Genomic DNA, 16,764 nt, shown 5'->3' on the forward strand with positions numbered 1-16,764 from the left:
TTTAGTGAAAGGTATTTAATTTAATTATGTTTATGATGACCATTTCTTTAATTATTTAGTTTTTTTTTTGTGATATTTAAATAAACTTTCTTTTAGTGATATTTTAATTACTTAAAACGCACATAACTTAAAAAAGTTAGAGGTGCGTGCTGGGATTCGAACACGGCCCCCGAAAATGAAGTAGAGCTCCTATCCACTGGACCATCTCACAGATGGTGATAACAAAAAAAATACCCAGCTAAGTTTTTGTGGGCTCTTCTTAGAACAGGGCGCGTTTAGAACCCTCGTAGCTTAAAGTTGGCGAACGAAGTTATCACCCGGCTATCAGCTCATTCCGGTGATTTAATTGTACAAAAATCCCAAATTTAAAGTTTAGTGAAAGCTATTTAGTGATGTTCATTTAATTATTTAGAAATATTTTTATTTCTGCGATATTTATATAATAAAACGTTGTATAATAAAACTTTCAATGAATTAAGTTAATTCTACTAAAGATAGTAGAGTTCTGCATAATGTTCTCAAAGTTGTGTAAGAGTCCACCAATTTGCACTGGGCCAGCGTGGTGGATTACGGCCTTAACCCTTTGTCATTTTGATAGGGGACCTGTGTTCTGTAGTGGGCCAGTAATGGGTTGATGTGATGATGATGGTGATAATTCCCCACCATAAGGGCTACCTAATGGTATGTTATTTTGGTAAGAATAAAAAAGCTTGATGACAATTTTTACCGCCACACTCTTCTTAGCTGTCAAACTAGTCAAACTTAGCTGTGTATTGGTCACAACCTAGCAATTTTCACTACAAAGAAGTAATTTCTGTTCTATTAGCACCTTCAATAGGTAGCCGACATTCCCTTTTAATAGCGTGTCATGACCGGATTCGGTTTGAGTACGCGACGTTGCAATTCGCAATGAAATTGATGATTTCTAATCGTCGTCGTCTATATGAAGTAAAATGTTTTTTTTTTTATTGGTTTTTTTATACGGTTGCAGTAAATATCTGTGTCTAGTAAATTTAAGTAATAAAAAAAATTACCAAAGTACCTAATCGAAGGTGTCTACATAAATATCCGCTTAGAGGTTGTATAGATTGGCAATGTTTTGTCTTCTTCTTCTGAATCTCAAAACGTATGGTTTCTAAAAAAAACTTTCTAGTACAAACTAAATAAACCGGACTTGTTAAAGTTAACATTGTCATTCTAAATTTGTTTTCTATTGCGAAAATGTATTGAAATACTGATCTAAGCAATTTTTTCCAAAAACAATTTATTTAGGAAAATATATGGTTAAGATTACCATACGGCCAATTGGCGCAGTTTGCAGCGACCTTGCTTTCTGAGCCGAAGGCCGTGGGTTCGATTCCCACAACTGGAAAATGTTTGTGTGATGAGCATGAATGTTTGCCAGTGTCTGGGTGTTTATATGTATATTCTAATTATTTATGTAATATATTATTCATAAAAATATTCATCAGTCATCTTAGTACCCATAACACAAGCTACGCTTACTTTGGGGCTACGTGGCGATGTGTGTATTGTCGTAGTATATTTATATTTATTTATTTAAAAATAAACATATATGTTTGAACGCTTCATAAGTTCCTGTGATAGGCCTACATGAATAAATAATGTTTTAATATGAATTTGAAATTTTGAATTTAGTAATAAACCCACCATACTGGCCTAATTCTTTTTTGTGGGCTTTAACGCTTATTATTACATATTAGTGATAATAAGTGGGACCAAAATGAGGCTTAAGCGTGGCGCTTGCCGTGCGTATATATCTAAGCAAAAGTTTTATTCGTTCAATATGTAAATAACTTCACTTGCGCCACCAGATAAAATGATATTCTTCATCTCAGCAACCCATTACCGGCCCACTACAAAGCAGGCTCCAAAATCTTCTCCTACAATGATTGGTGCGGATTGGTGGACTTCACACATCTTCGAGAATATTATGGAGAAACTCTCAGGTATGCATTTTTCTAAAGGATGTTTGCCTTCACCGTTGCAGCAAGTGATATTTGAATTGCTTAAAACGCACATAACTTAGAGGTGCGTGCTGGGATTCGAACTCGCTCCCCCGAAAGTGAATGCGAAAAAACCAAATACATTGATGAAATTAAGTTAAGAATATTTTTATATGAATACCTCCCTTTTCTTAGACAGTGTCTATTCAATCTTTTGTGGCAAAGAGGGTGTTGTTTACGAGAAATTGGTGTTGAGAGGGTTCATTGTGTTAAATGACAACTATTGTATTGGAGAGGTGATTTTTGTATTAAGTTACATGTCTAACATGATAATATGTGACAATAGCGCCTTAGACGCAAAGGGTACTAACCCGAAGTTGACAAGGTGATATTGTGGCAAAACAAAAGATGCCATTAAGGTAAGATAAGTCTGTTGTCTTGGCTTCTTGACGTTTGAACCCTTTGAGCTTTAGTTTTTATTTACTAGCTAGACTCAGAATCATAACTAAAGGTACGGACGCCATAGACAAATCTGCCAACCTAAGACTGAAATATATTAATAACTAGCTGTTGCCCGCGACTTCGTCTGCGTTTGATTTTGTTTTTAAAGCATTCAGTATCGCTAAGCCTTAAATTAGTATAGTAGTATTATATATATATAACATGTGACTGTCAATTAATTATAGAAAAATAATTTGCAATAAAATAAAATTGCGACTATAATTAAAAATCTAAACTATCCTATCACTTAAGTTGAAACAGACTGCTCACGGTGTGCCAATATAATTTAAAATCGGTTAAGTAGTTTAGGAGTCCATCGCGGACAAACATCGTGACAAGAGATTTATATATATTAAGATTAAAAGATGACAAACCAATTATATTGCCACACTCAGGGTGTGGCAATATAATTGGTTTGTCATCTCAGTGCCCGGCCTCATACTGTAGTGTTTGCTCACTATCCCCATGCTAGACAAACGCATTGATAATGCATTAGTCAGTAGTATCACAGTGAAACTGCTGCCCGTTCTTCGGTACATTTCCCTATTCGCTTAGTTTTGACGATCTCCCTGGCGCAACGGTGAGCGCTGTGAATTCAAGTAGGAGGTCCCGGGTTCGATTCCCGGCGGGGGTAATTCGGGAATTTATTATTTCTGAATTTCCTCTGTCTGGTCAGATGGGAGGCTTTGGCTGTGGCTAGTTAAGACCCTACAGACAAAGACGTGCTTAGCGATTTAGTTTTCCGATGTCAGTATTTGTTTATATAAAACGTAAGCTTACAGAAAAATCCTATTATAACATTAAGGATTATTTAAACGATAAAAAAGCTTGGGTGTGAATTGCTCTAGCTTCATAGCTTAATATAAATTTACTGGAAGATGGTGATAACAAAAAAATAAATTTACCCGGCTAAGTTTGTTGTGGGCTCTTCTTAGACCAGGGCGCGTTTGGAACCCTCGTAGCTTTAGATTTAAGTTGGCGAACGAAGTTATCACCATCCCGTTACAATTATGCAAACAAATATGTATGAACGCTTCATAAGTGCCTGTGATAGGCCTACATGAATAAAGAAATTTTGAATTTGAATTTTGAATTTGATGCGTTATTGCGTGGAAACCGTTTAGGAGTATGACTACAATACTCCCTAACAGGTAGCCCGCTTTCGAGATTCTTCGGATTTCGAGAGATTTCTAATTCAGTGCGTTTTAAGAATTGAATATCAGCTACACACAGCTTTAACGGTGATAGAAATCATTAAGAGGAAACCTGCATGCCTAAGAGCAATGCTAAATGACAAATGAGTAATGAAAAACACAACATCGGTCAGTTTTTAAAATGCCCGTTGGCTTTAAAAGGACAACAGCAATAAGTCCTTTGTCTGTAACAATGGAAGTTAAGCCCTCTGTAAGACTCCGCGAGGTGACTGTATTTGTGAGTTCTAAGAACACAAAGGAAATTGCTGTAGCGTTGCTTACAGAGCTTTTTTATACAATATTTATTTACGAGGCGGCTACAGTCTCGTGGATAATGCTTCGTACATCTATATTATGGGTTAATTGTAACCAATGAATATCCCTTGCTTTAACTGTTAAAGAAAGTATTGTGAGGTAATCTGCACGCCTGAGAGCTCTCCATAATCTTTTAATTTGCCGCCCATCGGCGCAGTATGCAGCGACCCTGCTTTCTGAGTCAAAGGCCGTGGGTTCGATTCCCACGACTGAATGTTTGTGTGATGAACATTTATGTTTTTCAGTGTCTGGGTGTTTATCTGTATATTATGTATATTATTCATAAAAATATTCATCAGTCAACGTAGTACCCGTTAACACAAGCTACGCTTACTTTGGAGCTAGATGGCGGTGTGTGTATTGTCGTAGTATATTTATTTAATTAATTAACAAATCTCATTCCGACACCCGTGCCCTGTAGTGAGACGAGAATGGGAGATGTCGATGGTAATTCTTGTCTAATCTGAAGATTTTCTAATTGTTTCCCACGCGGCTTTAAACTCGTACGTACGTTCGTACATTAAACTCGAATTGCTTGCCAGTAATGCTTTGTTGTTAGGGTGATATAGCCGCAGCCTAAATGACCACGATACATTTCGAAGACGGCTTGTATTATTTGAATCTTATTCATACAACAATTGTGAAGTGTAAAGCTCACCTTGACATGTATTGATTCGAAGATAGCCCCTTAATTTTGATAAGATAGGTAACTAGAATCTATACAAATAAAAATAATTGGAGTGTCTGTCTGTCATTTTGAAGAACCTGACTCATATATTTTAGCTGACATGATTATTTGAACGATATTCTAGCGTACCTTAATACCCGTTAAGTGTTCAGTCTGTGTTCGGGCTAATGCTTAGACAGCTGAACTGGTTTTGGCAAAATTTCGACAATCTGTTAGAGAACCTTGAAAGGATTAATTTATACTTCTCTTTGTTACGAAAAAGGCAGACTGATTTGACGGAGCTTCTTTTAGTTAGCTAGCGAGAAGGCAAAGTGTGATGGTATCTAAAGACTTTATTTACCGCAGAAAATCAAAAAAATTGGAATTTTGTTCTGTCTGCTTTGAAACCATATAATATGAAAACATTTAAAGGTTAATCATTTCTTAAAATATTAAAACCATTGATTTAATATGTTGTTATCGTGCTCAAACATAAATTATAATAATTATGATAATGTCTTAGTGAAGTGTGTGGAAAGTCACTGCGTATATGTTAACAAGTTGATTGAACACAGCCAGAAGGCGCCGCTGTCGGAACGCTTTTAAAGCGATGACTTTCGCATGAGTGGCCAGACCTGTGTGACCGTTTTAGGTATATTTACTACCAATGTGGTAAAATAAAACCTACGCAAAATTAATTTCACTACATTAATTTTTGTATAATTTTAGATGATATATTTTTTTGGAACAATTGTTAAATTTTTTATACTAAAACAAATTTGAAGATTTTGAAATTTTGAATTCTATTATAACCTATATTGGCGTCAATGCTGTTGTACATAAATCTCTAGAAAAATTGATAATTCTAAAAAAACTGTTATCCTTTTCCAACAATGACAGAGATAAGTAGTAGACTTGTCCATTTAGTTGAGTTAGTAATGTGTTTAACGGCCCCCACTTGTTTGACTCTATCGTACAGTCAGGGGATGATTTTTTTATGCCTCTTTTTATTTTTAACCCATGTCACAAAAACGACGGAGTGCTAAGTTTGCCGTGTCTGTATATCTGTGTGTGTGTGTGCGGCGTCGTATGTCCTGCACGGATGAACCGATTTTGATTATCTGTGTTTTGTTTGAAAGATGAAATAGTCGGAAGTGTTCTAACTTATAATTGATGACAAGATGGCCGCCGCCACAAAATGGCGGATTATATACTTTTTCACAACTCCCTCAGTGTGGGTATCAAATTAAAGGGCTTCTATAGTAGAATAATGTACACTATATTGAAAGACCAAAAATTGACAGGGGTTTTTAAACTTAAGTTATAATTTTTCACCCCTGACGTAAAAACTGACAGGGTTATAAGAGACGTGACTGTGTGTGAATGTGTAGGTATGTGTGTGATTGTCTGTGGCATCGTATTTCCCGAACGAATGAACCGATTTTGATTTTGTTTTTTTGACGAAAAGGGCTTGACTAATGGAATATTGTGCACTATATTGAACGTCGGAGGTTTAATAAGTCTTTAATTTAAATATTACTTCAATTCAGGTTAAACTTTGAACGACTGAGCCGAGTTTTTACAGATATTTTACAGATGGAGTGATTACAGAATACAGAACATGGAGCGATGTAATAGAATTCGTAAATGGGAGTTCTTATATATAACCGTCATATATTTTTCCTTAAGGGGGAAATCGGCGACCGATGTTATATGTTTTTGAGGTCCCCCGTTGTGGAAGTTAGATGCATCATAAATGTTAGGAAAAAAACAGACCCTTAAATTGGCGATAATATTATGCAGGCAAATTCCTTAACAAGTTAGATAGTTGAAATATCAGAAATTTCAAGAAACATTGTAATGCATATTAGGTAATACATCCCTCAGTTGCTACGCACGTCCCTCTTTCCTACGCAAACAAGTAACGTCTATAAATAGAATTAACAAATACTTTAAATAATTGTTAATAAAAAAATATAGTTTTTACAACTTTTAGTACTTTTCAATACTATTTCTTTTATGTACGATATAGACTCTCACATTTTATTTAATTTTTATCCTTGTTTTTGATTTTGTTTATATAATAGTAGGTATCAATATTATTTTTTATTCTTTTGATTGTGGTTTTATTAATTATTATAATTATTTAAAATTGCTTAGTTTTGTTACATTTTGTTTTTGATGATGTCGTTCATAGGTAATTAAGTTTTGTGTGTATTAAATGTGCAACTTTTGTTTAAATATATGATTTTACATTCGGTTTTTATCCTTTTTAATTATTGTTTTGTTTTGTTTATCCCGGGAGGGTTCGGCCACGGCTTAGATAAGAGTGCTGGCTGAAAACCAGTGCTTCGCATTTAAGTGCACAGTTATACTTTGTCACAGTTTTATTTTATTTAAAACTAATTAATGATACAAATGTTACAATTAACACTGAGTCTCAGTATCGACGATTTTTCATCCTTTTCTTTCTTTCTTTAAACTAGATATAATTTGAGTTATTTTGTCAATTTATTTACTTTAGGGTTTATTTATTTCATGTTTTTAATAATTTTAATTGGAGTATCTACTAAAATAATATGTTGTCAATAGACAATACATTATTAAATAACATGTTGACAATAGACAACTTATTGCTTTAGTAGATAGTCCTTTTTAGAAAACGGTCACACTGCAACTCTTTACCCCTCAGTCGGCGCAAAGTCATCGACGTTTGTGCACGTGTGAATAGAATGTATGTTTATGTAACGGTAATTTTAAATAAGTATTGAAGTTGTGCAAATATAAAATATAAAGCGATCGCTTCGTCCCTTTTATTACAACAGTGTCTATATACGGTAGTGTTAGTTAACGATTAGTGTAAAAAAGGATGCCAATTAGGGGTTGCGTTTTAAGTGTATAGGGAGACGTGTCGATCATATTTCAATGTTGAGAATTAAAAAATATACGTTTTCTAAAAAATGATTAAAAATAATCTTAATTTATACCTATTCAAATTTCTTGAAAGAGTATTTTAAGCACTTAATAAATGTGAAAGTGAAACTTTCAATAAATAAAAGAGAATACTTACCGAAATACGGTTTTTCTAATAATTTACATACAAACTTAAAATAAAACCAAAATCGTATCCTTGACGTATCAAATAAGTTTTGTAAGTGATTTAATCGCTCTGGATTCTAACCAGCTCTGTTCACTAACTATGTGTCTCATAAGAAGGGTCCGCGGACAATGAAGAGAGCTATTATGATAAGAGTGGCAAAATGTGAAATGGACAATAGTTACCGATGTTGCAAAACGATTTGATAAGCTAAAGTAGCAGTGGGCAATAATTGAATGCGAAGTAAATAGACCTTGTCCTTGAAAAGTAAAAAAATAATATTTTTGACCGAATTAGATCGTAAATTGTTAGTAAAATACAAAGTTGAAAAACTAACATTAGTAAACTAAAGCCTAACGAAGTAGTTTATTTAAAACTCTTCTGGCAAGCCCGAACGAAAAGCACGTGTAGCATATAGCATTGGCATAGGTACTGGCAAGCAAACCTGCCAGCAAGTCCCCTCAGAAGGCCGCTGGAACTAGCCCGAATAATTGGAAACGAAAAGTAAACAATATTCTATAAGACAAATATTTACCACTGTATAGGTTGTATTGACTTCGATCTTTGCCTTTTACCAAAGCGGACAAATCGAATAACAACATTGATTTTTAATAATGTCTCCGTAAGTAAGCAGTTAGGTAGGTAAGCACGTAATTCCGCACATAGAAGTTTTAAACTTGGGATATCTAGACAACTTCTCCCTAATTGGGGCACCCAAGCCTCAAATTTCTATGAATATATGATTTTAGGAATTCAATAGTGGCATTGTATCTCCATGATGCATTCGTGTAGGTCGGAAAGGCAATATATAGAATTATATCTACCGAACACAACAATAATCCGATGATCTCGACTTACAAATATTTAAAAGTATTGAATAAGATAACTTACAATTATCTAGTAAGTTTATTATAGAATGAAGATTATAATGTAAAACTTCCCTGCTAACAACGCTATGCTTAACCCAGTATAAATTGGGTGCGATGGGCATAAATAATGATCTTTTGTATTCTATATCATAACTAATAAACTAATAAACGCACAAACTTGAAAATGCGCGACCGATTTTAAGTTTAAGAAAAAAACTTTAAAGGAACTGCCGATTAATCGATTTAATCCCTTAAATATTTACTATACCTAGTATATAGTTATTGGCAAATTGATTGTAGGTGGTAAGTACACTAGGTATTCTAGTAGGCACGATTGTAGGTACCTACCTACATAATATTAAGATAGTAAGAGTATTGCACGCACGAAGTCCCGAGTTGGTGCTGTATGAGACTAATTAGATTGGAATACATCATAATGGCATGCATTATTTCTGACAACTTATAATCAACTTATAGTGTCATCTATTAGCGTAACATCTTCAGGCTGCTCGGATGTGGGATTGCGGGCTTAAACTATTCGTAATTATAACCGGGATCAACGGCTTAAGATACTCTATTAGGCACTATTTTGATCAACGACAACTTCTCACTTCGAATTAATACCGACAATTAATTGAGAGATATCCCAATATCAAACCATTTATTTTATAATCTGGTCTGTTTTTAAGGATCCCGATGGTTCGATTCTCGGTGTGGGTCAATTTTAAAGGGTAGAGTTTAAGAAATAATAAGCTTGAAACTAAAAACGAGTAGTAGTAGTTATATATAGTAATAAGTACAGCTTTTCGTTACAAAGCTAGTCCAGGTAAGTCTCCTACTATGCTTAATTCTGCCGCCAAGCAGCTGCTGTATTCCGGTCTGAAGGTTCCGTGGTTGCCGGTGTTGCTTAGGTTAGGGCTGGCCAGCACTTTGTAGGACGACTTCCTTGCATTCCCACTGGAGTGTAGCTCTGTTAAAAGGCGATGGTTTTCCTCTAGTCTTTCTTCTTTTCTTTGTGACAAACTGGCATACCAGGTGCTTGGTCTGTCAATTTTCTATTAAAAAAATGGTATCGCCACTCCCATACCTCGAAGAGCATAGGAGGCCGTTGTTATTATAACACTGATATGTGATAACAATTATTGGTGTAACCTGCCAACCTGGAGGGAATTTTCAATCCATACCTCCCACGAGAGGGGAGGGTCATGCCCAGTATTAGAAAAAAGGATGATACGTGATACATGTAAGAATTGCCCGCATAAAGGGCAAAGTCTTTATCTTACGGGTTATCACGTTTGATCACGTAAAAGGCACTTACCTCTATCATCGTCGTCAGATGGTTAATATGTTCAGCTTCTGTCCTCACCAGTTCCTTCACAACCTCTATCCTTGCTTGCTCGGTGGGAGAAAAAACTGCAACGAGGAAAGAAATACAATTAAAATGTTATCTATTCATTTATTACGTTCCAAAAGTGTATTAACATAAAATAAGGGCGGGACTTGCACATGGACTATTAGTCGATGTTGTAGTTAAAAGTTTAAGTATTGTATATTTAACATTCTAAAATAGTTACTAAGATTACTCCTCTATTACTACTAAAAGTCCTCTACGTTTTTCTTAGTAATTTATAAAAATTTTGTAAAAAAATACTATAAATGTAGACATTACTGTGTATTTAAGTTGTTTTATTTCCTAATATACACTAAGCATCCAAGAGTAGGTAAAACCACTTCATACTAAATTAAATGTATGATGAACTATATAAGATACAAAATTCTCATTCTCCTTTACTTGTGGCAACCCTATTTATATTAAGATAAAAGAGAGACGTGCATAGTACGTACGCAACGCGACGCGTATCCAACAAAGTGACCGGAGTCACTTGATTTAACTTTTGCATGTGGCGTTAATATCTGATTTCTTTCATAAAAAAACTATAGCAATGTTTTACTCAAAAACTATCAGCGTTTCGGTTTCACAGTACATAAGTCGCATAAGTCTCGGAGACAGTAAATAATGATCTAAAGCCTCTGAACTATCATTTCGGTTTTCTCTACATCTTGTATACAGTGGCGTGCACTGGTTTTCTTACCAGGGTATGCATACAGTAAGAAAATTGCATAAAATGGAAAAAATCCTCCTCCTATACCAGCTGTATTTCAATTTTAGGGTATGTATTGCTTTTGTGCATGTATGACGTGCACGCCACTGCTTGTATAATAGGAACACAATCTAAAGTAACAATGTGCTTACGTTTACTTACCTTAGATACTTACATTTACCAACCAAATAATCTTGAAATGCCTTTGGTCCGCTGGCCCATATTATGTTCGTTTTCGCTACTTCCGGTATAGGGGCCAAATCAAACCCCTGCAGCGGAGGTACTCCGTGCTCACTAAATTCATTCAAAAACTCGGAGATCTCACGAGTCTGAAAAAAAATAAATGTTTTAATATTTAGAAAATATTATGGCAGTCTATGGTCTTTTTGTTTCTTTGTAGTGTTCTCTCGTGGACTATATCAGTCGATGTAAACCATGTGAGAGTAATGCTCGTTTTCACTAACGATGAACAAGGCATTGACCAAGTAAAAATAAAATAAATAAATAAATAAATATACTACGACAATACACACACCGCCATCTAGCCCCAAAGAAAGCGTAGTTTGTGTTATTGGTGCTAAGATGACTGACTAATATTTTTTTCAATGAATAATATACATAAATACTGATAAAATACATATAAACACCCAGACACTGAAAAACATTCCTGTTCATCACACAAACATTTTCCAGTTGTGGGAATCGAACCCACGGCCTTTGACTAAGAAAGCAGGTTCGCTGCACCCTGCGCCAATAGGCCGTCAAAAAAAATGCCTGAAGAAGATTACAAGGCATACATTTACCTTTCAACAATCGATTTTCACTAGACAACTCATATAACCTACCTTGTGAGGCATTTTGTGTTCGTATTTTTAAATTTAATCGTTTCAGTTTGCGAGTTTCCTAATCATTACGCACCGCCGAATCGGTTTCGTAACTTTAGATGGCGCTTAACGTCGTTAGTCATCATCTAAGAGTTGTTATAACGATTAAAAAATCATTAGGCATCCGATTAAAGCGTCAGCGATTCCGATTTAAGCGTTGGAATTGTTTAGTACCATTTTTTTGTGACGACCTCCTTAGCGTAGCAGTGAGCGTTGTGGTTAATAAATGGGAGGTCCCCAATTCGATCCCTGTCGGAAGCAATTTGAGAATTTACAATTTTACTGTCAAAGACGTGCTGCCAAGCGAATTAATGTTTCGGATTGCCGCGTGGATACGCCGATGTTTGGGTTTAATAGAATTGCCATACCCCAAACAGTTTAGCCCGCTACAATCTTAGACTGCATCATCGCTTACCATCAGGTGGATTGCAGAGCTAAATTGTCGTAGTAAAAATAAGAATAAGATCCCAAATATAATAGTTAATATGATATTAAGTTACTCATATAAACTAAGGTTTACAGTCCATTTTGTGCACGTGAAACATTACTAACATGTGACGCAATCTCAAGAATTATGTTAGTTGTCTGGGATCAAGGATTTTACGCAAGTCCACAATTAAATATCCCAGACAATATGATGTTGTTCTGAAGTTACATGGACCGACACATAAACCAGCTTTGGTTCTTTTGCTTCTGTAGACGAAGATAATTCGTCATTTTTGTTAACCGAAATAAGTTCTATTAATAGCCCTGACCTCGTGACTCTAGTATGGTTAGCTTAGATCATAGTGACATGCTTCTTTAAGTTTCTTTTAAGTCATGTTATTAGTATATGTGTAAACTTTATATCGGAAAGAGCGAGACCTCCAAATACAGGTTTTTTTCCTATTTCCCAGAAAATTAACCTATTGTTTTGTAATGAAATTTAGATAACAAATAAATATTTTTTCAATTTTCAATTTTCGACCAGTTGCTAATCTCGCCTACTTGTAAGGGAAAATGTGGTCTAAGATGGGACTCGCTTGCCAAAAGTTGCCAACTTAATGGCGTTGTAAAAGTTTGAGAAGATGTATACCTTAAAGGGCGTTTTACACCCTAAAGGCTTTTGTACAAGAAAGGAAGATGCAAATTGATTTTGGAAAGTTTTTGAAGTATTCTTGACCTAGGAATAGAACCAGACAAAAAAAAATTAAATATCATCATCTTCATCGTATCAACTCATTACTGGCCTACAGGGCACGGGTCTCCACCCACAATGATAAGGGGTTAATGCAGTGGTCTACCACGCTGGCCCAGTGCGAGCCAATCCACTCCTCACACCTTTGAGAACATTATGAAGAACCCTCAGGCATGCAGGTTTCATCACGATGTTTTCCTTCACCGTTGAAGCTAATCAGTGGCGTGCATAGAGGGTATGCACAGGGTATGCAGATGATATAAAATGGACAAAAACTCCAGTACGAGATATAAAAAACTTAAGGATAGGCATTGTTAGAGTTATAAAAAGTCTATCCTTAAGTTTTTATAACTCGTACAGAAGATTTTCTTCATTTTGTATCATCTGCATGCCCTGTGCATACCCTCTATGCAGGCCACTGAAGCTAATGATATTATAATAACTTAAATTATATATATACGCACATAACTTAGAATAGTTAGGGGTGCGTGCTGGGACTCGAACTTCGCTCCCCGAAAGTGAAGTTGAGCTCCTACCACTGGGCTATCAACGCTTCAAATCAAATAAAATAATATAAAATATTATATAAACCGTTTTTCCAAACGAACTGTCCTGAAACGTACGGGGGCTGCTTGTTTCCAACGGGGTGCAAGCTACGCTATGTCGGAGCTACGCTTTCATTATCCTTTTATATGGCGGAAGCAATAAGCTACGTGAATCTAAAACCATGTAGATAAGGACATATATAAAATACAGTTATGACAGTTTTTGTAAGGCTTGCACCGCATGGGTAGCTACGAGTTTCCCGCTACTCTGTTTTGTTTATGGGGTAATAAATTAAATGAAATATTGACCATGTAGATTAGGATAGATTTTATAAATGGTTCCATTTCAACTGCATTTCAAATCTGCATTTTAATAGAAGGCACAGCAGTATACTCTTGCGTAGCATTTCCGTGTGTAGTAATGGAATAAGATCCTTACGTTTATTAGATGAAACTTGTCGATTTAGTAGTCAAATCATCCAATATCGCCCGAAGTGAATGATAAAATGAATGTAATACAAAAATCCTCAGATAGCGTATTACTTTTTTTATTCCTCTACAAATTGGCCTTTGACTGCATTCTCATTTTGTGGTAAGTGATGATGCAGTCTAAGATAGGAGAAGGCTGTTCTTTACGGGGTATGGCAGGTATATTAAACCCATACCCCTGATAGATTCCTACGTGACATTTCAGCGTCAAGCCTTTGCCGGTAAGGTGGTAGCCATGACGCAACGCCTCCCACAAGAACAGAAAAAAATTAGAAATTATGAATACCCAAATTGCCTTTCACGGGCATCAAACCCGGGACCTCCCACTCATAACACCACAGCGCTCACCGCTGGACAGAGAGAGGTTGACAAAAAAATTTCTTTGGATTCGATTCATTATTAGTTTAGGTCGTTATGTCTGCAGAGTAATATCAGTGTAACTATCAGTGAGATCTTAGGGTAATATAACATCTATATTATTCTAAGTTTAATGCAAAAAAAAGTATTCGAAGGAAAACTTCAAAAATAAGCATTCAATAAAACGGAAATGGCTTTTTCTTACATGAAAGCTAGGTTTCCGCTTAGTTTTATTAATCATAACGTTCTGTGAAAATAATTAAAACAATGCGTCATTATTAGAAGGTTTATAAAAGGATGTAGTTCAAAATAAGTATATATTAGATAAACTATCTACTGACTAAACTAAACTAAACTAGATATTATAAAACAACTAATGAATAACATATATATATAGAAGCGCTATTGCAAGCAAATATATCGACCACCGCACGTGTGCACGCACGTAGATTACGATACATATAAGACAGTTTATGTAGCGATTGCGAGTTTATAATCCGTAAAACTAAAACTTATTTATTGTAAAACAACCTTTGAATTTTATATAACATAAAGGAGCGCTATTTCAAGCAAATGCACCGCAAGGGGGCTGCGCGTTTCTCGCGGGGTGCACGATACGCTATGTATAAGTTACGTCTTCATTTTTTCGTTTCTCGTATGTTTGTAGCGTACGCAACAAGCTAACTGAACCAATGACCGTGTGGATTATAACATATATATTAGTCAGTTTATGTTGGGATGGCGACAATCTTTAAAAACTAAATATTATAAAACAACCATTGAATTGTACAACGTGTAAATGAAAACCGAAATATTGGTTCACAGGTTTTAGAGGTACATTAATTACTGTCTCTAAGACTTATCTGTGAAATCGAAACGCTAATAGTTTTTTGGTTAACCACTGCAATAATTTTGAGTGAAAGGAATCAGATACAGCCTTCACATCAAAGGCAAAATTAAAATCAAGTGACTCCAGTCACTTTATTAGGTACGTGTTGCGTAGCGTAGGTACTATGCGCGTGTTGGTCTTTTATATTCAATAGGGTTCTTAGGTAGAGGCCGCACTACGGTTTTTTCCAGCGAGCGGTTAGCCGCTATAACCGCAAAACCGCCCGAGAATCACACACTACGATTAAAAACCGCGAAATTGCTTCCAATTTTCGCAGTATTGAAGATGGATTTCAAGAGAGCAGTATGTATTGTTGCTCTAATACTAAGAAATAGAAAAAGAAGACGTCAGCGTAAATTTCTATCACTATACTGACGCAAAGTAGTATCATACAAAGCTGGTCTTTTTTGTACTTCCACTATGATTTTTTGGGATAAACTTTCATATTGTGGATCGTGTGAAACAGACTCTGACTCGGTCGACGACATAGTTACAATAGCGTGACCATACAACCACTCTTCACGGCGGTCTGCCGAATACTGGCAAAAACCGCCCGCGGTTAACGCGATAGTGCGTGCGCGCTAAGTAAGTTCTATGGATTACAAATTATAGCACGGTTTTTACCCGCGAGCATTTTGTAACATTCCACGGTTTTAAAATCAGTCGCGGGAAAAAACCGCAAGTGAGTCCGTTTGTATTCGTTTGCTTGACTCACAAAATCACACGTTTAAAAACCGCGGCGGTTCAGCCGTAATGCGGCCTAGCACTTAGAAGTAATCGCTTTGAATGTCTTGAATTAGTTTGTATGGAAAAATAATGCTTCTCTTGTTTTAATATTTTACACTGTGATTCCTTATGAAATATACTTATGCACCCTTCAACAGTATCAGCAGTATTTCGTAATTCGGTTACACGTTGTATATATAGAAGCGCTATTCCAAGCAAAATATCCGCACGGGGGCTGCGAGTTTCCTGCTGGGTGCACGCTACCCTATATTGAAGATACGTCTCCATTTCCCTTAAATTTGGCGTAAGCAATAATAATGGCTAAGTTAACCTAGTTAGGATGGCATAGTTCACAATTACTAAAAACTAAAAACGAAATATTATAAAACAACCATTGTATTTACAGAAGCGCTATATATTATACCAAGTAAAAGGTCGTGTAACGCGCGATAGCTGCCGTTTTTCCGCGAGGTGCACACGATTCGTATATTTTGTACCAATATATCTATATCATCTTGACAAACACCAGTACCCGTATATTCCGATACGGATTTAAACGTTTTTTCGTTTCGTCATAACAAATCTCGAGCGCTCAGCCGAATACAACAGCCATGCTGGATGTAATCAAATGAAAACACTTAAAAAATTCACATGCAATAGCGGTATTATTATGTCACTTACATCGGTACGCTTGCCAAATGGCGAACGGAAACGTAGCGGCGACCTTGCGTACCGACGCTTGGGTGGGCTTACGCTGCGAGCCCTTGCTTTCCTTAAGCTAATCATTGTGGTATACGGGCGAGAACCTAAATTAATTTAGAAAATTAACAAAGATTTTTGCGAGTCCATGTCGCAAAATGATCGACACATTGATAGCAAAACTATGTTTCGAAGTTTTATATATGGGATCATCAATAGCCCATAACCCACCGCTGGACTAAAGGCGTCTAACAACGGGAGGGTTCGCCACACCTCGCTGGGCTGAC

The 16,764-nt window shown here is 35.9% G+C and overlaps 1 protein-coding gene across 1 annotated transcript in view; it reads right to left on the reverse strand.

Annotated features, from left to right (window-relative positions):
- Positions 1-16,764, reverse strand: part of LOC120636643 — an 80,383-nt gene that overhangs the window by 27,174 nt on the left and 36,445 nt on the right. The window contains exons 5-6 of the mRNA XM_039908207.1: positions 10,887-11,040; positions 9,928-10,022 (exon numbers count right to left, since the gene is read on the reverse strand). Coding sequence (XP_039764141.1) covers positions 9,928-10,022; positions 10,887-11,040 — 249 coding nt within the window. The remainder of the gene's footprint in view (positions 1-9,927; positions 10,023-10,886; positions 11,041-16,764) is intronic.

Source organism: Pararge aegeria, chromosome Z (assembly GCF_905163445.1).
Source record: "Pararge aegeria chromosome Z, ilParAegt1.1, whole genome shotgun sequence".
Lineage (NCBI taxonomy): Eukaryota > Metazoa > Arthropoda > Insecta > Lepidoptera > Nymphalidae > Pararge > Pararge aegeria.